The following is a 25,661-nucleotide window of genomic DNA, read 5'->3' on the forward strand; positions in this document are numbered from 1 at the left end:
ATGGGACTCCACGAAGTGTCCCCGAGATGCGGTTATCTGCTTGTGGCCCTTCTGTGGATGTAGGTATGGGGGGGGGGGGGGGGGGGGGGGGGGGGGGGGGGGGGGGGGGGGGGGGGGGGGGGGGTGCGAGGAGATCCTTTTGCAAAGTGTCGGGTGTCCCTGAGCCTGGCTCGGGGTAAACATGGATGCGCGCTCGCCGACGTGGTGTCGGGCAGGGTGCGTGCGCTCAGGTACCCGGGTTTCCGGGAATTGTGTGCACCGGTCGGAGCGGCAGCCGCGCCGCGCGCGCAGTGGCCGGGACTTTGGGGTCCTGCGTTCCGGGTTCAGCGCTGCCTCCCCCCGGCGGCGGCGCATGGGGTGTGCAACCCGGGGTGGCCGTGCGCAGCAGCGTCGGCAAGGCTGGGGGGGGTGTGTGTGTGCAGTGTCCCCGGGCCGCGAGGGCCTGCCCCCCTCCCTCCCCTCCCCCTTGGCCCGCTCTCAGACTCAGATAAAGCATTTCCTTCCATTGTCATCCTACCCGGCCGGCCGGGCTGCCAGGGCCCTCCCCCTCCCGGCCCCCTCCCTTCCTCTCGTCGTCTCAGTCTCGCTCTGCAGCCTCCGGCGACTAGTGGGGGGGGATGTGAGGCCGGCGCCCCCAGTCCCCCTATCCTGCCATGAGCCCCCCGATCTGAGGGCCCTGGCCCCCTGGATGCACAACCCCGGCGCTGGTGAGTACTGGGCGCCCCCCCTCCTCCCCAACACCCCGCCTCTCCCCGCCCTGCGCGCAGCGCCCAGCGTCTCCCGCCCAGGCTCCGGCTCCGGCTGGGGGTTCCCGCCGGCTCTGCGGGGGCCCCCATTCCGCGGTGCACCCCGCGATCGTACTCGCTGCGCCCGGCTCTGCGGGGTTCTAGCAGGCTCCCAGTTCGGGCTGGTTCCGGGGCCGCAGGACTCAGGCCTTTCTCGGGGTGCCCACATCCGCCTGCCCCGGGGCAGCCTCAGGCCCCGTAGAGAGGCGGTTGGAGGGCCCGGGCCGCCGGTGCTTGGGGTCGGGCTTTCCATCACGACCTCCCCCCCCACACTATACCCAGCGAAGACAAGTCGGGGGGGGGGCACCCGGGAGGCAGGGACGGCCGCCGTGGCCTGGGAAGAGGGCGGTGCTGCCGGGCGGAAGGTTTTGGAAGCGCCGGGGCAAAGGACAGAACCCACTGAGTTGAGGGGTTGTGAGGCTGGACATCAGCGCCCCCATTTCGTAGAGCTCAGCTGGGTTCTCCTCAGATTCTGCGGATTGGGATAACGTCGTGTCCTGGAGGGGTCCTGGGCTGGGAAATTGTGCCTAGCATTGCCCCCCCACCCCGCCCCCTTTTACCCTATTCCACCCTTCAGGGTAAACAGACACCTGTGCCCGAGTGAGATGTGGACCGGGCACAGCCCTCAGGAGGGGTATTGAAGGGTGAGGAACTGGATATGCACCCCCCCCTTCCCACACACACCCTTTTACCCCTGGCCCAGGTATGGTGTTGCTGGGGGGACCGATCTAGCAGCTAAACTGGGTTTCCAGGACCCATTTCTAGGGCCTGTAGGTTTGGATCCAGCTCTCTAGGGCCTGAGAGTCACTCACTGTCCTGGCACCCGCATTTCCCTCTCCTTCTGCCTGCCTGTTTGGGTTTGACCTCAGCCAGCCGTTGCCACTCCTCATTCCTTGTCCTTGCTGGCTGTCTGGCATAAGCAAAAGCCTCCTGCATCTGGACACAGGCGGTCTTGCTATTAACCAGCCCTCCCCACCCTCCGAATTCAACATCTGCTGGAGGCCCAGCTCTGCCTGCCAGTTTCTAGCATAAGAATGGAGCACTGGTCCTCAGCTGGCTGTCTTCCCCCCACCCCTCCCCTTGGGAACTCAACATCTGGACTCAGCCATCATTCAGTTTCTTAGACTTGCACCTGGACCTGTGGGGACCTTCCTCAAGTTCTCTTCCCCCTCCCCCAATCTACTATCCATTGGTCTCAAAGACTATGACTCAAGTTCCTACCCTCTAATGGGGCACTCTGATGGCATCTTTCTCTCCAGGGGAGGGACTGTTAGGTTGCCAGACATATTTCCCTTCTCATGCCAACCCTCTTACTACTTCCCAAGTCCTTCTCCATTTTGGGGGGAGGTAGGGCAGGGGTTACTAGGGCTTGAACTCAGGGCCTAGAAGCTGTCCCTAGCTTTTTTGCTCAAGACTGGCACTCTACCACTTGAGCCACAGATCCACTTACAGCTTTTTGCTGGTTAATTGGAAATGAGTTTCACAGACTTTCCTTCCCAAGCTGGCTTCAAACCAGATCTCAGCCTCCTGAGCAGCTAGGATTACAGGTGTGAGCCACTGGCACCCAGCTTCTTCTCCAATTTCTGCAACCTGTGCCTTCACTCCTAATTGCTCAGCACCTTCCTCTCCTCCCTCCCTGCACTATTTCCTTACACCCTCCCATCCTTAACTATTAGGTTATTTTCTTCTCTGCTGTCACTGCTAAAGGGAAACTGAGGCATACAGCAGTTTCATTGTGTTCGCCAAGTGAACTAAGACAGGATCAAATCCTGGACCCACTGAGACTTGTCAGCTGGCTTTAGTCCCTCTGTCTAGCCAAGCCAGGGGCAGAATCTAGCTCAGAGTTGCCTCTTGGTATTGCACCTGGAGAGGGGCTGGGCGGTGGTGGGAAGGGACATGTCAATGGCCTGTGGAGCCCTTAGCTCAACCCATTGGATAATCGTTTCCATAGCTACCAGCAGCTTGTCCTGGGATCCTGAGGCAGGGAAGGTTGCATTTCTAGCTGGTTGCCTCCACTTTATGACTCTGTTTCTTCATCTCTAAAATGGGGAGAAAATTCCTAGTTTATGTCTCAAAGCACAGAGGAGGAGGGACTAGCCACAAAGAGATGAGTCCAGTGTGAGGGCTACGATGTGTCCCCTTCAACTTGCCTTAGAGCTTTAGTACTTGGTGGCTTTTGGGCCAGAGACTTAGAGCTTTCTGGATCCTAATATAAAAATCCTTGGGCAAGTGAGAAGCTCTTGTGGGATAGGATGAGGATTGAGGATCCTCTTACTGCTGTGGGTATGTGGGTAACCAAATAGAAGTCTTCATAGCCCTATCTTCCCCTTGTCCTCTTTCTCCTGGCCTTTTCTTGAGGGCTGGTAGCTTTGAAGTTGGCAGAGTCCTTAGAGAAGATGAGCTTATGCAAGGCTCAGGGTCACTCAGCCAAGGAATGGATGCAACAGGCCCTCTGCCCCTGCCAGTGCCCATTCTCCTGGTCCTGGTCCATCCGTAGTCAGATGTGGTTGGGGCCCACAGTGGAGTATATTCGGGTGTTGCTTGAGGCAGGCCTGGGGCTTGGGTAGGGCCTGTCCCCTTGGAGTCTCAGGCTCCTGGGATTGTGAGTTTGTGTATTTTGGATTTGTTCACTAGATGGGGCACTTCCTTTGGGGCAGGAAGCTTTGATTTCCTGTGGTGGGGGACTTGGTAGGGATTGGGGGGGGTCAGCTCTGGGCAATCCCTGATGTTATTTGTGACTACTGGGGAGTGTTTCTCCTTGAGGCTGCTTGCTTCTCCTGCTCTGAGGAGGCAGGAAGGAAGGCATGGCCAGGAGTCCCTGGCTGAGGCTGGAGAAGGAGGCTGTGAGAGCCATGAGGTGGGGGTGGGCAACACCACAGGAAACTCGGTCAGCAGGTGATCCTGCCGGGTATTGTGTTTCCTTATAATATTTTCCCTTGTTTCTGTGGTAACCATCCCTGGGGGGGTCTTAGGTCTTAGGGCAGTAGGAAGGCCCTACCCTACAGACAGCTCTTTCCTTAGAGGAATTCCTAGATCTCACTACCCCCTAAACCTTTGGGTTCTGCAGGACCAGGGCCTGGGAAACTAGGTGAGTGGCCTGAATGGGTATTAACCTGGGGGCTATGTATAGGCCTTCTGGGATCTTCCAGGCATGGAAGGAGGGAGGGGGGTGCTGGAGTTTAAGTTGTTGACCTCAGCCTCTGCTCCCCTCATCCCATCTTTCTTATGTGCCCCTCTGGCCATATGAAACATTGGGCACTATGTTGCCTGGGGCAAGGGGAAGAGAGGTAAGGGTGGCAGAGGTGGAAGAAATGCTTTCTTCAGCCCATTTCCCGGGACAAAGTAAATTCAGGATAATGTCTGTTGCATGTGTTCTCTGTGTGAGGTGTGTGTGGGCCCTGGATGTGTTGGGGGAGGGGGCGGTCTGTATGTTTGCACTAAGCTGTGTTGTATCTGGGTGGTGGTTCCCTGGCAATCTGTCCTCCATGTGGTGGCTCCTTGTTGGGTGTTTTCTGAGCATGACCACATATAATACAGATGCGTGTCAGCTGCAGTGGATGGCTCTGTGTGGAGTGTATGGACAGGTTTTGAAGGGTTGTATACCTGTGTAGCAATGGTTTTTTTATTAAGTAGTTGGGCAAAGAGGTTTCAGTTCAATATAACAGTTTACAAGTAAATGTATCTTGATCAATGTCATCTCTTCCATCCTTCTCTGTCTTTCCCAACATCATTTCGTGTGTGTGTGTGTGTGTGTGTGTGTATGTGTGCGCGCATGTGTGTGCATGCCAGTACTATGGTTTAAACTCAGGGCCTGGACACAGTCCCTGAGTTTTTTTGCTCAAGGCTGGCTGGCTCTCTATCAGTTGAGTCATAGCTCTACTTTTAGCTTTTTGGTGGTTAATTGGAGATAGAGTCTCACAAAGTTCTCTGCTTGGACTGGGTTTGAATTCTGACTCTCAGATCTCAGCCTCCTGAATAGCTAGGAGTTGAGGTATGAGCCACTGGTGCCTGACTAGCAATGGCTTTAAAAAAAAATAGAAGTCCAGATGTTGGCTTGCAAAACACTATGTCATCCATGGTTCTTAAGTGTCAGTCCTTAGATCATTTGATTCAGAGTCAGTGGGGAATGTATTTAAAAATCATTAGGCCCTTTTCTGGATTACCTGTCAGAAGCTGTAGTATGGAGTTCCAGGAGTCTTAATGTGTGTGTGTGTGTGTGTGTGTGTGTGTGTGGTACTTGAACTTAGGGCTTTGGTTTCTTGCTTAGCTATTTTGCTCAAGACTGGTGCTCTGCAACTTGAGCCACGCCTCCACTGCAGCATTTTACTAGTTAATTGGAAATGAGGGTATTTTTCCTAGGTTTTTTAAACCATGCCCCTCAGATCTCAGCCTCCTGAGTAGTTAGGATTTCAAGTATGAGCTCTGGGCACATGGCAGGACTCTGGATTTTAACATGTAGTCCAGATTATGATGACTGATGGCTCATGCCTGTAATCCTAGCTGCTCAGGAGGCTAAGATCTGAGGATTGCAGTTCAAAGCCAGACTGGACAGAAAAGTTGTAAAACTTTTTATCTTCAATAAACTATTCAAAAAAAAAGTCAGAAGTGGCACTGTGGCTCAAGTGGTAGAGTGCTAGCTTTGAGCCAAAGAAGCTCAGGGACAGCTCCCAGGCCCTGAGTTCAAGCCCTAGGACTGGCAAGAGGAAGAACCAAGACCCAAGCCCTCCAAAATCTATCCTGCATTTCAAGCTCACCAGAGCATCCTGTGGGTGCCTATGCCACACATCCGTACTCAGTGTGATGAAGAGAACCAGATGAGACTGGTATACATGTCAGACAGAGGCCTGACTTCCTCTGGGGTCCCAATTTTCTTGACTTTATTACTTGTATTTATTATTTTATTTGGTGCCAATACTGAGGATTGAACTCAGTGCCTGGGCTTTCTCCCTTAACTTTTTACCTTAAGGCTGGCACTCTACCACTTGAGCCAAATCTTTACTTACGGCATTTTGGTGGTTAGGTGATGGCAAGAAACAGTCTCATGGATTTTTCTGTCCAGGCTGGCTTGATCTTCAGATCTCAGCTTCCTCAGTAGCATGAGCCACTGGAGCTAGGCACCTTGTTCTTTTTTTTTTTGAGTCCGGTCGTGGAGCCTGAACTCTGGGCCTGGGTGCTGTCCCTCAGCTCTTCAGCTCAAGGCTAGTGCTCTACCACTGGAGCCACACACCACTTCCGGCTTTTTTCTTTGTGCTTATGTGGTGCTGAGGAATTGAACCCAGGGCCTCAAGCATACAAGGCAAGCGCTCTACCACTGAGCCACCTTCCCAGCCCCGGCACCTTGTTCTTATAATGACCTTCTTCTCCTCATGAGAGGAAATTTTGAGATGGTTGCATACCAGTCCTCAAAGGTCCATGTTGACAGGTAGGGAACTTCATTTACTAAGTCATCCATTCAGCAGATCACCCATTCATTAGATGCTTGCTGAACCTTGCTGTGTGCCAGATATGGGCACAGATGCACAGTGAACACACAGGCACCTCTGACCTCAAGAAACTTCTACTCTTGTGGAGGAGACAAACAGGAACAAGTAAGCAAGTAAAGGAATGAGTCTGTGTTGCCTGGTAATGCATTGTGATAAGACCTACAAAGGAAATGAACCCCGTACAGTAATAACAACAACACAAATAAGGTGGGACTTCCTTAGGCCGGGTGACTATGGGAGAACTGTCTAAGAAGGTGACATTGGCACTTTCTCTCACCTCCCTGGACTGGAAATAAGCCCAAAGCGCCTACTGAGCCAGGCACGGGAGCAATCTGGATCCAGGTGAGAGATTTGGATTGAGAGCATTGGCTGAGGATTAGATCTGGGTTGCCAGGCACAATCTCCTATCCTCAAACAGCCCCGGAGAGGGAGGAAAGAGGCAGGGGAAGCCGGCCGGGGCCAGAATTCAGGTTAATGCATTGCTTAGGTGCCTGGTTGTCATACTGAATTTTGGAAAGGAGACAGCATCTCTTCCCAGCGCTCCCAAGCACCACCCATTCCTGACCCGTCTTGCTTTTACATTCCTCTTATCTTATTCCCTCCCATCTTCTGGCCAGGACAACTCTTGTGCCAAACCCTCCCTTTAGGGTCTAGCCTGGTTAGCTCCATGACCATTGGGATTTATTTTCCTGGATCAGGGATCACCAGGAAGATGAGGGGTCAAAGCTTCACAGAGGATCTGGGCTTTGGGAGAACCCAGATTCAAGAGCTAGGTTGGGTGGCCAGAGTGAAGAGAGCTCAAGTGAAGATCAAAGCTGCAGGGCCCAGGATGGGCAAGGGCATGGAGAAGACCTGGGCTCAGATAGCTCTTTCACTGGGCTCTATAGAGCTGCTGCTCCTGGGTTTTGGCGTCTGTTCCCCAGACTGGATACATCTTTGAGATCAGAGGGCAGAGCGTTTGGCTTAGCCACCTGCTCAACATCGATTGGAAGGAAAAGCCCCCTTAGGTCCACCTGCAGCCCCGCCCCTCACCCTCTGTCAAGGGGCTCACAGGGGTATCTGTAGTTTGCATTTAACATTCCTGCCCTTCAGATTCTCACCTTACCCTCCCCTCCCTGGCAACTTTCTCTGGGCCCAACACAGGAAGGTGTGTGGCTTCCCTTAGAGATCAGAAGATTCGAGGATCCTCCAAGGAAGTAAGGAGGTCAGTTTCCTCCCTCCCCTTGCCCCCTGCCAGGGGTTCCCTTGGGCCTTGTGTCCTCTGGACTCTGGATCACCTTGCCTGCTTGAGCAGCAAACTTTTCCAGAAGGGCTACCCTCATTGCCTCTACCCTGTCTCCAGGTGTCTCTACAAGGTGTCTGAAAGAATGGGAAAGGATGATGGTTAGAAACATTAGGCCTATGCCAGGGTGTCTGATAGCTCATGCCTGTAATTCTTGCTACTCAAGAGGATGGGATCTGAGGATCAAGCATGGAAGCCAGCCAGGGCAGAAAAGTTTGTCTCGTATCTCCAAGTAACTTGCAAGAAGCCAGAAGCAGAACTGTGGCTTAAGTGGTAGAGCACCAGCCTTAAATGCAAAAGCCAAGGGACAGTGCTCATGCCCTGAGTTCAAGCTCCAGGACCAGAACCAGAAAAGAAAAAAGAAATCTAGGTTTATAGGACTAGCCCCACAAGCAGGGATTGCATTCAGCTCCCTGATGAATGCCCCCTCAACCCAGCTCCACTCCAGTAGGATTTCTCTGGTCTAGGTAATCCTGATCCCTTCTCCCCAGCACCCCCCTTCTTTCACCCCTACCCTGCAGGATGGCTGAGTGGGGCAGGGTGGGCCAAGAGGTACAGGTTTGGAAAGAATCCGAGGTGGGGAAATTCGGAGATTGGTTTGTAACCGTCTTGTTTTGCGTTACCCCCCCCCCCCCCCCAACAAACTTGCATGTCTGGGGCATCCGCTGTGCCTTCCCAGCCGTTCAGGTTATATAGACTGCTCTCAGAATGACAGACGGGTGGCACCAGGTTAGTGCTGGGGATGGGGTAGGGGTGAAGGGGGAGCCCCAGGCTAGAGGGGAGCTGGAGGGTTAAAAATAGCAGCAGCCGGGGTTTCGGTTAGCAAATGTGGAGGCGGAGTGCTGGAGGCGGGGCAAGCCGCCAGCAGGGCTGTGCTTCCCCTGGGTCCAGGCAGTGAGTGAGTCACCGTGGAGTGCTGGTGCTGCCACTAAGTAGGGTCAGCCCACCCATCCCACAGCCTGGGGCTGCGCAGGGCTGGGACCCCAGGGATCCAGAATGAAAGGTGGTATGACTGTCTCTTCCAGGCCCCTGGGCCTGAGTGTTAGGCCAGCACGAGGTTATGCGATGAGATGGAAGACCTAGGTTTGAGTCCCAGCTGTCTGGCTAGGAAGCCTTGTGCAATCTTTTCTAGGGCTTTTCTTTTTTTAAAATTTCCTTTTTGTTTTCTCATTTTGGGGTGTAAACACGCCGTGGATCTTAAAACACCTCACAGATGTGACATCTCGCCTCCGACACCCACACTGCTCATTTGCAAAACCTGGCAGGAGGCCCTTCCTATAAGAGAAAGAGATCTGGAGCTTGGTGGCTCATACCTGTAATCCTAGCTACTCAGGAGGCTGGGATCTGAGAATCAGGGTTCAAACCCAGTCCTGGCAGAAAAGTCTGTGAGACTCTTATCTCCAGGTAACTAGCAAGAAACCGGAAGGGGAGATATGGCTCAAGTAAGTAGTAGAGCACCATCCTTGAGTGAAAAAGTCGTCAGGATATGAGGTTCTGAGATCAAGTCCCTGCACCAGAGAAAGAGAGAGAGAGAGAGACAGACTGAGACAGATTGAGACAGAGGGACCGAGAGACTTTTGCAAACAGCTAAAATGTGTCCTTGGGCCTCAGTTTCCTTTTTCTATCTAGAAAGAGAGAACAATTACAGTTCCAATCTCTTGACGTTGCTCTGAAGTCACTTTGGGAGATAACGAGAGTAAAGTTATCTCCACGCCTGGTAGGAGAGTACACACTGAATACTCATCCTTATTATTGGTGTTATTGTTCATACTTTTGAAGGTCAGGGAGAGAGAATGTTGGAGACATGAGGAACAGAAACTGGGCCCAGCCCCAGTTCACAGGAAAAACCAGGCCAAATTCCCTGCTCCGGATTCCTCCACCCATGAAGACTGGGAACAGCACGAGTCTATAGCCAGAAGGCACAGGGTGGACCCCTGCTTCTCTTGTTCACTCCCTCCCCAGTATGGCAGGGTGAGGGGGGACCCCAGGGCTCGAAGCCTACTGGCTCCGGGGAAGGATTGCCCTGCCAGCCCTGGGAGGGGCTGGGACAGGCTGCTTCCATGGCCCAGATGTGGGATACCTTGCCAGCATCTGTTCTGTGACCTTTTCTTTAGCCCCTCCCTGGCAGCTTTTGACAGGATGGAGAAGCTGAGGAGGGGTGGGCTGGTCAGTGATGTCAGCGGTGTGTATTCCCAGCACAGAGGCCCTGGAAGAGACATGAGGCATTGCTTTCAGGAAGAGATCATTATTCAGCCCACAGGCATTCATTAAGTAAGGCCTGACTTTATGCCTAGCCTGGGCTAGGCCCTCAGCCTGATTCAGTAGAGGCAGAGGAGTCTGGGTTGTAGATAACATGCACCCTCAGAGATTCTGGGGTCCAAGAACATGTGGGGGGCCATGAAAGCCCATACCTAGCTTTCATGAGAACCTTCTGTGACATCTTGACTTTACCCCCATGAGCGGCACCATCTATGTGTGTACAGTTGTGCAGGTGTATGCTACCTCAGAGCAGAGGCACTTTGGATGCAGGAGAGAACCAGATTAGCAGAAAGTGTGTGTGTGTGTGTGTGTGTGTGTGTTTTAAATAAATAAAGCAAAGCCAGGTGCTGGTGGCTGATGCCTATAATCCTAGCTACTTATGAGACATGAAGCTTGGGGTTCAAAGCCAACCCAGGCAGGAAAGTCCATGAGACTTATTGCTAATTAATTACCAAAAAGCCAGAAGTGGAGCTGCAGCTCTAGTGATCGAGCGCCAGCCTTGAGTGAAAAAGCTCAGGGACAGCACCCAGGCCCAAGAAAGAGAGAAAGAGAGGGAGGAAGGAAGGCAAAGAGGGAGGGAAGGAGGGAAGAAGGGAGGGAAGGAAGACTGACTGCAGTCAGAGAGATCACTGCTAGGGGCACCTCTTCACTTGCTGTTTTTGTTTTTTTGTTTGTTTGTTTTAATTTCTTTCCTGGTCATGGGGCTTGAACTTAGGGCCTGTGTGCTGCCCCTGAGCTTTTGCATTCAAGGCTGGCGCTCTACCACTTGAGCCACAGTGCCACTTCCAGTTTTCTGGTAGTTAATTGAAGATAAGTCTCACGGAATTTCTTGCCCAGACTGGCTTTTGAATTGAGGTCCTCAGCCTCCTGGGTGGCTATGATTATAAGTATAGGCTTCTGGCGCACAACCTTTTTTTTCTTTAAGTTTAACCAAAATGAGATTACACTACACTTACGCTCCCCCCCCCCCCCGACTCAGTGGTCTCTACCTTTAAAGGTAGAAAACGTTTATCTCTTCCAGTCCCTGATTGGCCAGAAATTGTCCTTACAGTTGCTTTGTTTAAATCAGTATGCTGGGCCATGTTGAATTCCATGTTGACCCTGTGGAATTCCATGAAGGCTGTGTTAGTATCCTGGCTAATTTGTGATCTGGAAGAATCTGTTGACTTAGGTGTAAAGGCGGTAGTGCTGGCTATGGAAGGGAATCAAGTCACCTAGAGAAGCCGTCCAATAAACTGCCATCTGCCAAAAATAAAAAGCAAAAGGGGTAAGGCAGGATGGATTGGGGACCTCTGGGAGTATTTATATTAATATTCATGTGGTGTCTCAGAGAGTGCCAGCATTCCTAGCTTGTTGCTATTCAAAGACTCATATCCAGATGCCAGTTTGATTGGTTTGTACTGAGGATATTCCCTCCCACCCCCCAGGCCAGGGAACAGTAGCCTCTGCCAGGGGTAACCAGTGGCTGTCTGACTGCATTTGTAGCCCCCAAGAGCCTGCTCTGAAGGGAGGGACTTACTTCCCTTTGCCCTGGTAGATGTCTCCACTCCTACCTGTACAAGGCCCGCACCGGGGTGATGCTTGGGAGAGAAGGAGAGGCCATCTCTTTCCTAGGAAATTCATTCCTGAATACCACTTGGACCAGTGATTTGTTCTGGTTATGCAACTCCAATTTTCTACAGGGCCTGACAGTTTCCAGAGTCCTCACTCAGCAAGGGCCTCTTCTAAGGCAGCCCTGGGAGGTCTGCAGTTTAGTTCTACCCTGCTGGAGGCAGCGTACAGGAAACACAACACAATGGAAAATGCACATTGAAGAAGCCCAGAAAATGTAAGAGGAGAGGGGAAGAATGGAGGTCTCCCAGTGACAAAAGGCATGTGAGGGACACAGGCAGAGACGACGAACTCTGTTTTTATTTTTGCTATTGTTGATATGTATTGGCGGGAACACAGTAGGCCTTGTGGGGGGACACTGATTCTGGGAGTCACATCCTCGGACTGCCCTGTCTCTCGTGGCTCCTGGTGGCCTCACCTCTCTACCTACTACTAGCTGAGCTAGCTGTTCCTGCCAACACACTGGTTACAAGTTCCAGAGGTCCATCTGTCCCTGTGATCTACGGACTTTTCTGTTGTGTGTTTGTGTGTGTATGTGTTTGTCAGTGTGTGTGTGTGTGTGCACGTGTGCATGCACTTGTACACTGGTCCTGGGCTTGAACTCAGGACCTGAGTGCTCACTCTGAGCTTTTATTTTATTTTTCAAGTCTAGTTCTCTACCACTTGAGCCAAAGCTCCACTTCTGGCTTTAATTTAATTTATTTATATATGTTTTGTGTGCTTAATTAGAGATAAGGGTCTCATTTTTCTGCCTGGGCTGGCTTCGAACCACAGTCCTCAGATCTCAGCCTCTTGAGTAGCTAGGATTACAGGTATGAGTCAGTGTGCCCAGAAATTTCTATTAAAAATTATCGTTATATTATTTTTGCAGTACTAGGAATGGAACCCAGTGGCTCATGTATGTCAGACAAGTGTTGTACTATGGACCTACCCTGCCAGCCCTCTGCAACTTTATTTTATTTATGTTGTACTCAGAGCCTCTAGATCAAGGCTGGACATCTACTGGTTAAGCCTTAGCTCCACCTCTGGCCTTTTGCTGGTTAATTGAAGATAAGAGTCTTTCTTTCCTGCCCAGGCTGGCTTTGAACTGTGCTCCTTGTATCTCAGCCTCCTGAGTAACTAGATTACAGTCATAAGCTGCAATAGGTACCCAGCTGCAATTTGTTAATCTAATCCTCAGTTTCCTGTTTTGTACAATGGAGGTAATAGCATCTACCCAATCAGGCTACTATGAGGATGTTGTGAGATGGTTCTATGGAAACAGTGCCATAGTCAGCATACTACCTGCATTAACATATGCTTCTAGGTCCTTTACTAATATCATTAACTAATACTTAGAATAACTTTATAGTTTGTGATATAGTTTAGAAGTTTCCCTTGCATTCTTGGGAATGGGCTGAGAAGCCTTTGCTGGCACAGGCTAGAGGAGCCAAAAAAGGTACATCTTCAGGCCTACAAGCAGCTTGGACCCAGGCAAGTTGGGAGTGGGGTACCCAGGGAGGTGGAGCCTGGAAGAAGAGGCCCAATCAGGAGAGCATGGGGAATGCATGTGACAACTCCAAGGGGAGAAGGAGCAGCCCCAGTCTCCCTGGGCGGGACTGCTTCCTGTTGGGGCAAGCACTTGAGAAAGACTGACTCTCACTGTCTGTTTAAGGGGGAGCTGCTGGTCGAAGTGGGGTGCTAGAAGGCTGGAGAAAGAGAAGAGAGGGCAGCAGATGCTCGTAGCCTAAAATAGTTATTCTCAAGATTTGGGTTTTCAAATCTTGCCCTGCTCAGGGTGTTTTCCTTATGATAGGAAAGATCGTGGTTAGGCTTCATGGTGAATTTCCTATCTGAGCGATCAGAGGTACTGGAACAGAGGAGTTGAGAGTGAATGTGAGTGGTTACAAATCTGAAGGCAGTCGGGACTGCGGAGGAATTCCCTGGGTGGTCAGGAAGGTGAAGAACTGAACTGAGTTAGTTGTAAGAGAGGCCTTGGGGGTAGGAAGTGGATACAGGCATGCCAGGCTGCCTCCAGAGGAAGTAGCTTTGCCCTCCCTCCACAGCGGCCGAGGGGTGGCCAGAGAGGCCCCAAGAGGTGGTAAAGCCTGCAGAATCCCTGTTTTTCTTTGCTAGATGACAGCCAAGCTCTCTCTTTGGCCCATGAACCTTAGCCACGTGTAATCAAGAATAAATAGCCCAGGGCATGCATCCAGGGTCCAGCCAGCTTTCCATCCTGAAGTCTACAGCAGAAGATCTGGGGTAGGGGATGCTTTCCCACCTCCCCCAGGGAGCCACCACTGGTTGCCCTGGTTACGCCTACTTCCTGTTTGAGTCATCTCAAAAGGCAGAAGTGTGTGTGTATACGTGTGTGTGTGTGTGTGTGTGTGTGTTGGGGGGGGGTACTGGCTCCAACTCAGGCCTCCACTGCGTAGGGGATGTTTACAACAGCCGTATGTGGGATTCCCAGAAAGAGACTCCAAACCTGACATCCTGTGGCTACAAAATACCCAGGTGTCAGGAGTTAAAAATAGCTGCCACAGGGCCCCAGCAGGCCAGAGGTGGCAGGGAAAGGGGCATATTTACTGTAGAGGCAGGAGGGCATTTCCAGCCTTCTGCTCTCTTGCTGCCCAGCTGCTGAGGCTGCAGGGGGCCTCCAATCCACAGGCAAGACCTCTGAGTCTCTGTCTTTACTGGCAGCTGGCCACTCTGCCTCCAGGAGAACCTTGCCCGGTGTGTTTGAGGATGCTAGAGGGTTGGCCAGGGAGTTGACCTCTAGTGAAAGGTCTGACTGGGGCAGGGTACTACAGGGAAATGGAGCTCCTCCTCTTCCTCTGAGACCCTGGCTTGTGGACAGCTCCATGCCCAGCACAAAGCCTCAGTGCATGCTTGGTTTGTGTGTGTGTGCCCATGTGCATGCGTGCCAGTCCTGGGGCTTGAACTCAGGGCCTTGGTGTGCTGTTTCTGCACTTTTGTGCTCAAAGCTAGCACTCTACCACTTTTGAGCCACCTCTCTACTTCCAGATTTTTTTGACTCTTAATTGGAAATAAGAGGCTTTTGGACTTTCCTGCCTGAGCTGGCTTTGAACTGTGATCCTCAGATCTCAGCCTCCTGAGTAGCTAGGATTATAGGCATGAGCCACCAGTGCCTGTCTATACTTTTTTTTTTAATTAACTAAGCTAACAGTTTCTGTAAGTGACCCTGGGGGGCTGTCTTTATGGACTTTTCTGCTTGCACAGAGCTGAGAGTTGCTGCTGGTTTCAAAGCTTTGCCATCTATGTTAGCCAGCAAGGGCAGGGACAGGGAGAGTAGAGGAGCTGTGTCAGGTGTGGATTCTGGAGCCAAACTGTGTCATATGATCTCAGACAATTCCTTAATGCTACAGGTCTCAGTCTACTTGTCTGTATAATGGGGATAAAACAGTAACCTCTGCATGGGGTGGTCAGGAGGATTGGGTAAGTTAGCAAAGGAAGGGCATTTAGCAAATGAAGGAAAAGGGTGATGCTGTGGTTTGGCAGAGGTGGCCGAGAAGAAATGGGGCTGGAGGTTCATTCCTCTGTGGTGGAGGAGCAGACACTGACCTGCTAATGCCAAAGGGAGGCTTCAAGTTCAGCAAGCAGATGGCAGTGATCACCAGCTATGAAGGGTAAAGAAGAACCTCCAGGTGCTGGGTCCTTCATATTAGGCATGGGACATGGCTGACCCCAGCTGGTCATCCTCTTCCAATAGATGTGTGTGTGTGTGTGTGTGTGTGTGTGTGTGTGCATACACACACATGCGCACATGCACGCACCTTCACATGGCTTGAACTCAGGGCCTGGCCACTGTCCCATTGTAGTTTTTTCACTCAAGGGTGGTGCTCTACCACTTGAGCCACACCTTCACTTCTGGCTTTTTGCTGATTCATTGGAAATAAGAGTCTCACAGGCTTTTCTGCTGGGGCTGACTTTGAACTGAAATCTTCAGATCTCAGCCTCCTGAGGAGCTAGGGTTACAGGTGTGAGCTGAGAACACCCAGCTCTAGCAGATACTCAGGTTTCTATTGTAGGTAAGACCAGCTGAGGCTTGACCAAGTTGGTGTTTCTGATTCTCCCTGCCTGACCACAAAGCCTGGATCAGAAGTTGCAAACCCTTTGTGAGAGCTTCCCTCACTGCTGGTGATCAGCTTCACTTCAGGTGTCAGGAGATTCTAGACCACCGTCAACCCCGCTGCATTCTGGATAAGTCTTGAGCAAGAAGATGACACTATAGAGAATTTCTGAGAAGAGGGACAGAAGTTAAAAAAGGTAGTGAGAAATTTACATTTTCTCTTCTACTTTTAGGGGCTCTTTGAATTTTCCCCCTTTTAAGGTGTATGGGGGATGGATCTCAGGGCTTTAAACTTGCTAAGGCAGACACTCTACCACTTGACCCTCACCTCCAGATCCTCTTTTGTTAGTTATTTTTTATTTATTTTCTTTTTGACCAGTCCTAGGGCTTGAACTCAGAGCCTGGACTCTGTCCCTGAGCCTCTCTATGCTCAAGGCTAGCACTCTACCACTTGAGCCACAGTACCACTTCTGGTTTTTTCTGTTTATGTGGAACTGAGGAATCGAACCCAGGGCTTCATGCATGCTAGGCAAGCACTCTACCACTAAGCTACATTCCCAGCACGTTATTTAGTTATTTTTGAGGAAGAGTGTTTGTTTTATAACCTGTCAGACCCCAGCTCCGTGGCTTCTGTGGCAGGACTCGGGATCCAGTGCTTGGCCTGGTCTGGCTGCACCTCTAGCTTGCTGGGTGTCTGGTGACTGAGTACCTTCTCTTCTCTTTCTTCCTCTGCCAAGTGTGAGCGTTGGTCTGAATGAGCCCTCATGCCCTATCAGCCCTTATCATCTTCACACACTCTTCCAGGTGTAACCTCAACATCTGGAAGGAGATCTGTTTCTTAATGCTCAGCCTTCACAGGCCTTCGAGGCCTGGTGACCACAACATTCCTTTACCCGTTTGCTTGCTTATTCTTCCATCTCCTTGGGGCCATGTCGCCTTTGCCAGGGAAGTCAAGCGTTGTCCCACTTGAGTCAGAGAGGTTGAGGATCAGATGCTGAAACCCAGGACATGAAGGGGGTCAGCCTTGAACCTGAGACCCTGGTCTCTTGATTCTCCCTCCCCTCCCTGCAAATGGGGCCTGGCTTTCCTGTGACTTCCTTTCTAGGTAGTTGTCAAGAAAGCAGGGAGTGGGAACAGCCACTATAAGACATCCAGGGTCTTAGGAGAGTCTGGATGGCAGAGCTCCTGGCAAGCCTTTTCCCCCAACACACAGCCTGCAGACACCAGAACAGCAAGCAGCCTGCAGGACTCGGATTTCCAGTCCCCTTCTGGGGGAGGGGGACCCACACCTGTTGGGCAGATAAGACCCAAGCTGGGGCCTGAGGCAATCATGGAGGGGCATTGGAACCTGGCTTGGCCTGGGGGCTCAGAGCTGGAGGTGTGGTGTTTGTAACTAGCCTTTTGGTTTTTATGGGCTTGAGGTGAAACCATGGGGCAGGTTTCCCAAGGCCTTTGGTTCTGGGTGAAATTAATTGCTGTGGTTTAGGAAGATGACTTGAATAAGTTACTTCTGAAGTCTTTGGAGTTGCTTCTAAAGTAGGTAGAAATACAGACAACCAGGATTCCAAGGAGAGTTTTCCCAGTCTTGCAAAAAGAGAGAGAGAGAGAGGGAGAGCTGTGTGGAGAAGGTTTCCAGCCTTGGACAGTATTCTCAGTTCCTTGGGGTCCATGTGCTATTCATTGTATTTAGGTTTAACCCTAAATTAGTGGTTACCAGCTCTCTGAAAGACACGGGGGAGGGGAAGGGAGGGTTGATGAGAAGAGGTGTCCCCACATGCATGCAACATGGCCACTGTTTCCGTTCAGCCATTGACTGGGTGCCAGGAAATAAATAAATACCTTTCTGCTTCCTTTTACCTGGGAAGTACAAAGAAAGCTGTTCCCAAGTCTCTGACTGCTTTGGGCTCTTCTCAACTCCACCATCCTCAGCACACATCCAGGGGAAGGAGGAGAAGCCAAGTTTTTATAGGAAGTACTTTTGGAAGTAGCATCTTCGTGGACATATACACACACGCGCGTATGTGTACATCTGAACAGGTTAGACCCAGATCATCACCACTACACATCCCTTTGGGACCTGATAACAAATTACCATAGAGTTCAGAGTCATTAAAGTTCCTCCTCTCCAGAGGGTTCATGGTGTCCAGACTCTGTGGTTACCAGAAGAGCCAGGCATAAAGGCCCTGGCTGTGTTCCCAAGCATGAACGCTGTTGACCAACCCTTGGGCAGGGACTGAGAGGAGGTGGGAGAGAATTCCCAGGAGGCAGAGGAATAGAGGCATGACACGGTCACTGGGAGTGCATCTGGAACCAGCTCCAGAAACTTCTTTTTGGGGGACCTGGTCCCACTGAAGAAAGAAGCAATCATAAGACAAGCAGGGTTACAGCATCCCGAGGAAGGGGAATCCTCCTCTGGTGTTGAGGGTTCTTGGGGCTCACAGATCTTGCCATATCTTGTGTTTGGTTTACAGGGTCTGCCATGTGCAGTGTCAGATGGGGTTGACTGACAAAGGATGTCACGGAGACTGTGACTGATTTGGTGTTGAGGTGGTCACAGACAGAAGCACCGGAAGTGAGGAGACTAGTGGTCGGGAGGGGTCATGTGAGGATCCACTGGGGGCTGACCTTGGATTATGAGCAGAATGGACAGACTTGTCTCTACTGAATTTCACCAACTGAAGCTTGGGGTACTAGTGTTTAGAAACCATCAGTGGTGGAACAGGGGGCTGTCCCCCAGTGCTTGCAACTAAGCCCTCTTGATGTGGGGCCTGTTTATAGAAATTTCTCTTTCCTGAGCTTTTGGAAGAGAAACAGCTTCAGGGTCCTGAAGCACAAGGTTACAGAACAGTGTCTGCTGCTTGTCCTTTAGAAATGATGCCTTCTGTCCCCAGGTGTGTCCCGAGGACTCCCTGTGTGTCCACTAAATGACATGTCCCCTCCAGGTGGCCCTCCAGCTTCTTCCTGGCCTCCTGTGCTTTGGCTCTGATTTGGGATGGCAGGATGTGTCCTCTGTGGACAGGTGGCCTCAAGACTTAACTCCTAGTGCTCCTTGCTATCTCTCCCCGCCCCCAACACGCACACTCCCTACCCTCACCCCAGGCCTTGCTGTGGATGACCAGCCTGAGGCCATACTGAAGTTCAGTGGGTTCTGAGTGGAATGTGATGAGCGCCAGCCAGAGTTTTATGTTTAGGAAGCAGAGAAAGGTGGCTGTTTTTTAAAAGGGAAGATTTGTTTTTAGCTCAGGTTATCAGAGGAAGAGTCCTGAGGCGGAGTGGGTTTCTTCTCTTGGGCTACTAGAGACAGCAGGACACATAAGGAGGAGTTGGAAGCAAGGGGGTTCTAATCATGGGGTCCTCGGGCCCCCAATCTCCTGGCCACTTTACAGTTCCTACCAGATCTAGCCTGACCTCCAGGCTGTGACCCAGCCCTTCCTCATTAGAAATTTCTCCATTCCTTTCTGCTCTTTTCTTTCTCACCCTTCTCCAAGCCTGCTCTCCCCAGCTCCCTCCTGGCCTCCCCAGCCTTGGGCTCTCACTTCTGGCCCCACCTCCCCTCCCCACCTGCTTCTTTCCCTTCAGGCTATCGCAGCCTGGTTTGGCTGCCCAAGGAAGATTGTATCTGACCACATCAGGGAGGGCTGAGGGCAGTGGTGGGTGAGCTGGGGCCTCCTTAGGTTCTTTGTCCAGGACCTGAGTCACTCAGTAGTTGGCCAAGGAAAAGGGAGCTGGGGGTTCCTCTCAGCCAGCATGGAGTGGTAGGGAGCCTGCCTGGTGAGCCTCTCTCCTCCCTGACCACTTTCCTGCCCTATCTCTGCAGTCCCTTTACTCGACCTCTCTTCTCTCCACAGATGGGACCCAATTGAGCCCACGTGCCCACTGTCTTAGTCCCCTTGGCACAGGTAAGAGTCAAGCCGGAGGCTGACCACAGTGCGGGGAGGCGGGGGGAGAGGGGGTTGTAGGCTGGGGGGGCGTGAATGGAAGGGCAGAGTATGAGGGATGGAAGAACACAGGAAAGGGCAGTTCTGAAGGGTTAGGGGTTAGAGAAACAGTGAACTGGCAGGACCAGAGATGAGAGGTTATTATGGTTCCAGGAGAGGACAGGTCCTTGGGCTTCCTGGGGAGAGGGGAATAAGAGAGACACCTTTGGATCCAGGGCAATCCCAATTCTAGAAAGCACCACCGAAGAAGGAAAGCTAGCATGATTTTTTTTTTTTTTTGTCTTGGCTGGGTTTAGTCAAACAGGACAGAAAAGAAGATGCTAGTATTTATGCTCAGACCCCTATCCATATCAGACATCAAGCCAGTGTCTGATGAGTGTTCTTGGTTTGGATCAGTCTGATTCCTTTCTTTTTTCCTTTCTTTTTGGTCTGGTCCTGGGGCTTGAACTCAGGGCCTAGGCACTGACTCTAAGTCTCTTTGTGCTCAAGGCTAGCGCTGTACCACTTGAGCCTCAATGCCCTTTCTGGCTTCCTGGTGGTTAATTGGAGACGAGTCTCATGGCCTTTCCTGCCTGGGCTGCCATGATCCTCAGACCTCAGCCTCCTTAGTACCTAGGCATGAGCCACTGACACCCAGTCTCCATTCAATTCTTATAGTCATCCCACAGGGTGGGAAGATGTCTTGCAGCTCTGGTAGAAAGCACTGCTACTGTTTAGGTTACAACCTGATACCAGACTAAGTCTGGGTCTAGATTGAAGGACTTCTCCTTTCTTTTTCCTTCCTTCCTTCCTTTCTTTCTTTCTTCCTTCCTTCCTTCCTTTCTTTCTTTCTTTCTTATTTTTTCTTTTTCTTTTCTTTTTTACTGGTCCTAGGGCTTGAACTCAGGGGCTAGGCATTGTTGCTTGAGCTTTGTGCTCAAGGTTATTACTCTACCACTTGAGCCACAGCTCCACTTAACCCCCCCCCCTTTTTTTTTGGTGCTAGTCCTGGTCCTGGGGCTTGAACTCAGGGCTTGGGTGCTGTCTCTGAGCTTCTTTTGCTCAAGGCTAGCATTCAACCACTCAAGCTCCAGCTCCCCACTGCTTTTTTTTGGTGATTCATTGGAAACAAGAGTATCACAGACTTTCTTGCCCAGGCTGACTTCGATCCTCAGATCTCAGCCTTCTGAATAGCTAGGATTACAGATGTATGCCATCAGCACCCAATTCCACTTTCTAGCTTTTTAGTGGTTAGTTGGAGATAAGAGTCCCATGGATTTTTCTACCCAGGCTGGATTTGAGTCACAATCCTCAGATCTCAACCTCCTGAGTAGCTAGGATTATAGGTATGAACTACTGATACCTGGCTTTCTCCTTTCTTTTTCTTTCTTTCTTTTTCTTTTTTGGCTTTCTCCTTTCTTGATTCCATCCAATGCTCCATTGATTGCTGCTGAGTACAAGATACCTAGCCTGCTGGCCTAGAGATTCCACATTTGAGGGAGAAATGGAAGGCCAGGTGTCTCTTTTGCAGTCAGCTGTCCAAAAGTTGGAGAGACAGAACATATTAGAAAGTCAGGACACTCCAACAAAAGAAAAACCGGTATGATGCAGTATGTGACCAAGCCTAAATGAGAGGGACCTGACTGATGAGTGTTTTCAGCATTCAAGAAATCATTTTCTGTGTTAGGACACTTTTATAGACAATTTACGAGGGTTATGGAGATTTATTCATTGATCCTAAGTTTGTTGAGTGTCTGTCATGTGCTAGGTGGTATTCTAGGTCTGGAGACAATGAACAATGGACAAACTAAGTCCCTGCCTATGGAGACATTGTTGGCATGTCCAGGTGTGGTACTTTTTTTTTTTTTTTTGTCTTGGCTGGGTTTAGTGCTGGTCATGGGGCTTGAACTCTGGGCCTGGGTGCTATCCCTGAGCTCTTCAGTTCAAGGCAAGCACTCTACCACTTGAGCTACAGGGCCACTTCCAGTTTTCTGGTGGTTAATTGGAGATAAGAGTCTCATGGCCTTTTGTGCCAGGCTGGCTTTGAACTGTGATCCTCAGATCTCCAACTCCTGAGTAGCTAAGATTACAGGCTTGAGCCACCAGCACCCAGCAGGTGTGGTACTTCTTCACACAAAATACTTATCATGCCTTGGAATGTGAAGTCCACAAGAAAGGGATATTGGGTGCTGGCCTAGGTCCAGCCAGGCTTTGAGCAATGAGTAGAACTTGGAAAAGTAGTATGGTAGAGACAAGGGCAGGGTTCATTGGTGAGCCAAAGCTCAAAGGACAAAAGGTACCTGGGCCTATGCTAGGGGAGAGGAGACTGATGGTTGTGGTGTGGTTTGTGTTCAGATGTAGGAGACCAGGTCGAGGGAACTCAAGTTACCACCAGATGGTGGAGTATACCACCTCCTCTCCCCCATCTACAAATGCCAAATCACTTTGATAGGCATTCCTGGGAGTTCTGGCAGAACCTCTTCTTTTATCCCTATGGCTCCAGACATGAGAGTAAGGAATGGATTCACTGATGAGGAACAGTTCCCACTCTGCGTGTGGCTGAAGCTGCTAGCTGTAGATCTGGTGGCTCACTTTATGTTCCACTATATATATCATCTGGGAAATGGCCGAAGGAAGCTGGTACTAGGGAAGACAGAGGCTTTTCATGGGCCAGGAGTGTGTGGGTATCCAAGGCCCAGACTTGACCAGAATGCTTGAGTGGTCACTTATATGAAGTACAAGGGCATGAAGGCCATGCAGGGTATCCCTGTGGGTTGCATGTAGGTGGACAACCATCCCTCCCCCAGGTCCCTTGACATTGAGGGCTTGCTATTCGTGTGTTTGTGTGTGTGTGTGTGTGTGTGTCCTAGGGTTTGAACTCAGGTCCTGGGCACTGTTCCTGAGCTTTTATGTTCAGGGCTAGCACTCTGCCACTTGAACTACAGCTCCATGTCTGGCCTTGTTGGTAGTTAATCAGAAATAAGAGTCTCTTGGGCTTTTTTTTTTTTTTGCCCAGGCTGGCTTTAAACTATGAACCTCACATCTCAGCTTTCTGAGTAGCTAGGATTATAGGCAGTACCCGGCTTGGTATTCATCCTACAGTCAGTGTTGAAATGATGCTCCTTAGCATCAACCTATCACAAAGTCCCACCTCTTTTGCTCAGGGAAGAAATCCCTTTCCAGGGAGGTGATCTCCTAAGGTTGATAGGAAAAAACGGAGCAAAGGCTTCAGTGGGCTTGGAACCCACGCTCACTCTGACCTTTCACCTTTGAGCTTTTGTGTCCTCATTTGGGATAATGGGATAATAACGACCACCTCGTAGGGCAAGTAGGGATGATGAGGTGAAAGGGTTTTGTAGTCTCTCCCGCGCACATGTGCTACAGATGTTAAGCTTATGATTGGTAGTGATTGCATTGGGCCTGGAGGCTACATTTCCTGACTTCCTGACTGGTATTCTGCCAGGATGCCTTTCCAGTCACCCTCAGCCTCAGACCCAGAGGATAACAATAGCTGATCCATTGAGAGAGGCCTCAAGGAGGCCTGTCTGGGAGCTTTTCCCCACTGTGTCTCCTTTTGTGGGAAACAGCTTCTTACCTTCTCTCTTCCTTTTCTGAAGGATAATCTCCTCTTCTTCCCCCCCCCCCCCCCCCCCCCCCCCCCCCCCCCCCGCCAACTCTCACCCTTGGGCATCTCAGAATCCCTGACTGCTCAGCTCAGCTTGGCCAGCTGGCTGTACTGGCATATCCCCTGGTCTGATGGTGAGCTATAAATAGCTCCTGCACCCACGATCTTGGCAGGGTGCTTCTGGCGTGGGTGCAGTGGACACTGGAGGAGACAGCTGAGCCTGCTGGACTCACCCAGGCCAGGACCAGAGCTGGCTGGGAGGGGAGCTGGGAGCAGGCTACATGAGCACCTGGATTCTGATGAACTGAGGATCCTTGCCCCCCAGGAACAAAATTCTACAGGCCCAGGGGTGGCCAGCCAAAGCAGGCTGTGAGTTTAAAGAATCATTTTTAGATCTCAGGCCTGAATGGGACTGAGCCTGGGATTGAGGCTGGAGGTTGAACAGCGTGAGTTTATTTGCCTGTCTGATCACTTGCCTTTGAGCCTGGCTCATCTCATTCTGAGGGGGTGGAGTAAGGGGGGGAGGGCAGGGTGGAACCTGGAATGTACCAACATAGATTGGATGCTACTGCTCCGTAGTCCTCAGCCCCAGGCCTGGGGAGGAGTATATTTAAGGGAAAGGTAGGACTCTGAGTAGTCAGGCAGCTGGCTGGGTTGGAGCCACTAGCCATGCAGGGAATACATCTGACAATTGAGCGACCTCCTTTCTCACAGGTAAAATAGAAACACTGGGAACCTACTTGCAGGACTACGGCCAGGATTAAGTGAAGCAAAGGCCCCTTGAGGGTGTTTTGCTGTTGTTGAGTCAGCCTGATGAGGCTGATTAGGTTGTGACCAAGCTTTCCGCCTGACCATCCTCCCTCTGTATCCTCAGGCTGCCCTGCTCTCCGTGCAGTCACGCCCGGCCCTCAGCCTCAGCCCATGGACCTGAGGGTGGGCCAGAGGCCCCCCGTGGAGCCCCCTCCTGAGCCCACACTGCTGGCTCTGCAGCATCCCCAGCGCCTCCATCGCCACCTCTTCCTAGCAGGCCTTCAGCAGCAGCAGCAGCAACAGCAGCAGCAGCAGCAGCAGCAACAGCAGCAGCGAACAGCCGAGTCCATGAGGGTAAAATCAGAGCTCCTGGACCACACCCAGTTTCCCTGCCTCCAGCCTCCCTAGACCCTCACCCCAGCCTTCCACTTCTGTCCCTTTCCTGAGCTACCGGCCCTGCCCACAGCTCTCCATGGACCCACCGATGCCTGAGCTGCAAGGACAGCAAGAACAAGAGCTACGGCAGCTTCTCAATAAGGATAAGAGCAAGCGAAGTAAGGATGGGGCCTTCCTGGTCTCCCTGTCTGGGTGTTCACAGCCAGCCAGGGCTTTACCTGGGATCAGAGGAGGGTGTGGGGCTAGCTCAAGGCTTCACAGGACGGGTGGGGCCATGGGCTTGGTTCTTGCCTGAGGAGTCCTTAGGACATGGTGTGCTAGAGATGTGGACGGGGCAATGGGCAGAGAATGTGCCCAGGAGGCCCTCTGTCTACCTACTCCCAGCCCACTGTTGGTTCTCTGTCCCTGCAGGCGCTGTAGCCAGCAGTGTGGTCAAGCAGAAGCTGGCCGAGGTGATCTTGAAGAAACAGCAGGCGGCCCTGGGGAGAACAGGCCATTCCAATAGTCCCAGCATTCCCTACAGGTAGCCCTCTTCCCTACAGGTGTCCCCTTCTCTCTGGACACTAACCTATGTGAATACCTGCAGACTGATCCCTTTTCCTCCTATCAACTGTCCCCTAGTCTTTACCCTTCATGTACACATAATCCCCTCACCCCCTTTCAACTGCTCTGTTTTATTTTTATTTATTTTTGTGCTGGTATGTTGATTGTGACTTGAACTCAGGGCAGACACACTATATACCGTGTGTGTGTGTGTGTGTGTGTGTGTGTGTGTGTGTGTGCATGTGTCCTGTTATTGGACTTGAACTCATGGCCTGGGTGCTCTCTCTTAGCTTTTTTGCTCAAGGCTGGCACTCTACCATTTGAGTTATAGCTCCATTTCAACTTTTTGGTGATTAATTGGAGATGAAAGTCTCACAGACTTTCTTGCCTGGGGAAGGGGGTGGGGGGGGAGGGGGGAAGGAGAAGGATTGGGATGGGGGGGGGGAGGCTGGGAAGGGATGGGAAGGGTAAACAAAGGAGGAGGCTGCAATGCTTGGTAAGAAATGTACGCATTATCCTGCCCATGCAATTGTAACCCCTCTGTAGAGTATGTTCACAAATAAAATAAAATAAAATTAAAAAAAAAAAAAGAAAGTCTCACAGACTTTCTTGCCTGGGCTGGCTTTGGACCATGATCCTCAGATCTCAGTGTCCTGAGTAGCTAGAATTATATGTCTTGAGCCACCAGAGCTTGGCTGTCTCTAGCTGTTTTGCTCAAGGCTGTTGTTCTACCACTTGAGCCAGTTTCACTTCTCAACTTTTTTCTCATTTGAAGTGTTTCCTTTGTCCTTCCTCTACACACATACACACACACACACACATACACACACACACACACACACACAGTCCTACTGTGTTCCTAGTAGGCCATAAACTCCCAGACCTACCTACATTAGGTCTCCTTATTGTGGCTGCTAGTAGCATGGGTGGCCCACTGCTGC

The 25,661-nt window shown here is 51.2% G+C and overlaps 1 protein-coding gene across 4 annotated transcripts in view; it reads left to right on the forward strand.

The window, feature by feature from the left end:
* Positions 1-563: 563 nt before the first annotated feature.
* Hdac7 (histone deacetylase 7) overlaps positions 564-25,661 on the forward strand; it is a 47,343-nt gene continuing 22,245 nt past the window's right edge. For all 4 annotated transcript variants that reach the window (XM_013018802.1, XM_013018804.1, XM_013018805.1 and 1 more), the window contains exons 1-5: positions 564-707; positions 19,338-19,388; positions 23,906-24,135; positions 24,248-24,335; positions 24,589-24,700. In XM_013018802.1, coding sequence (XP_012874256.1) covers positions 689-707; positions 19,338-19,388; positions 23,906-24,135; positions 24,248-24,335; positions 24,589-24,700 — 500 coding nt within the window. In that variant the 5' untranslated portion in view covers positions 564-688. The remainder of the gene's footprint in view (positions 708-19,337; positions 19,389-23,905; positions 24,136-24,247; positions 24,336-24,588; positions 24,701-25,661) is intronic.

This window comes from Dipodomys ordii, unplaced genomic scaffold (genome assembly GCF_000151885.1).
Source record: "Dipodomys ordii isolate 6190 unplaced genomic scaffold, Dord_2.0 Scaffold42, whole genome shotgun sequence".
In the NCBI taxonomy this organism is placed as follows: Eukaryota; Metazoa; Chordata; class Mammalia; order Rodentia; family Heteromyidae; genus Dipodomys; species Dipodomys ordii.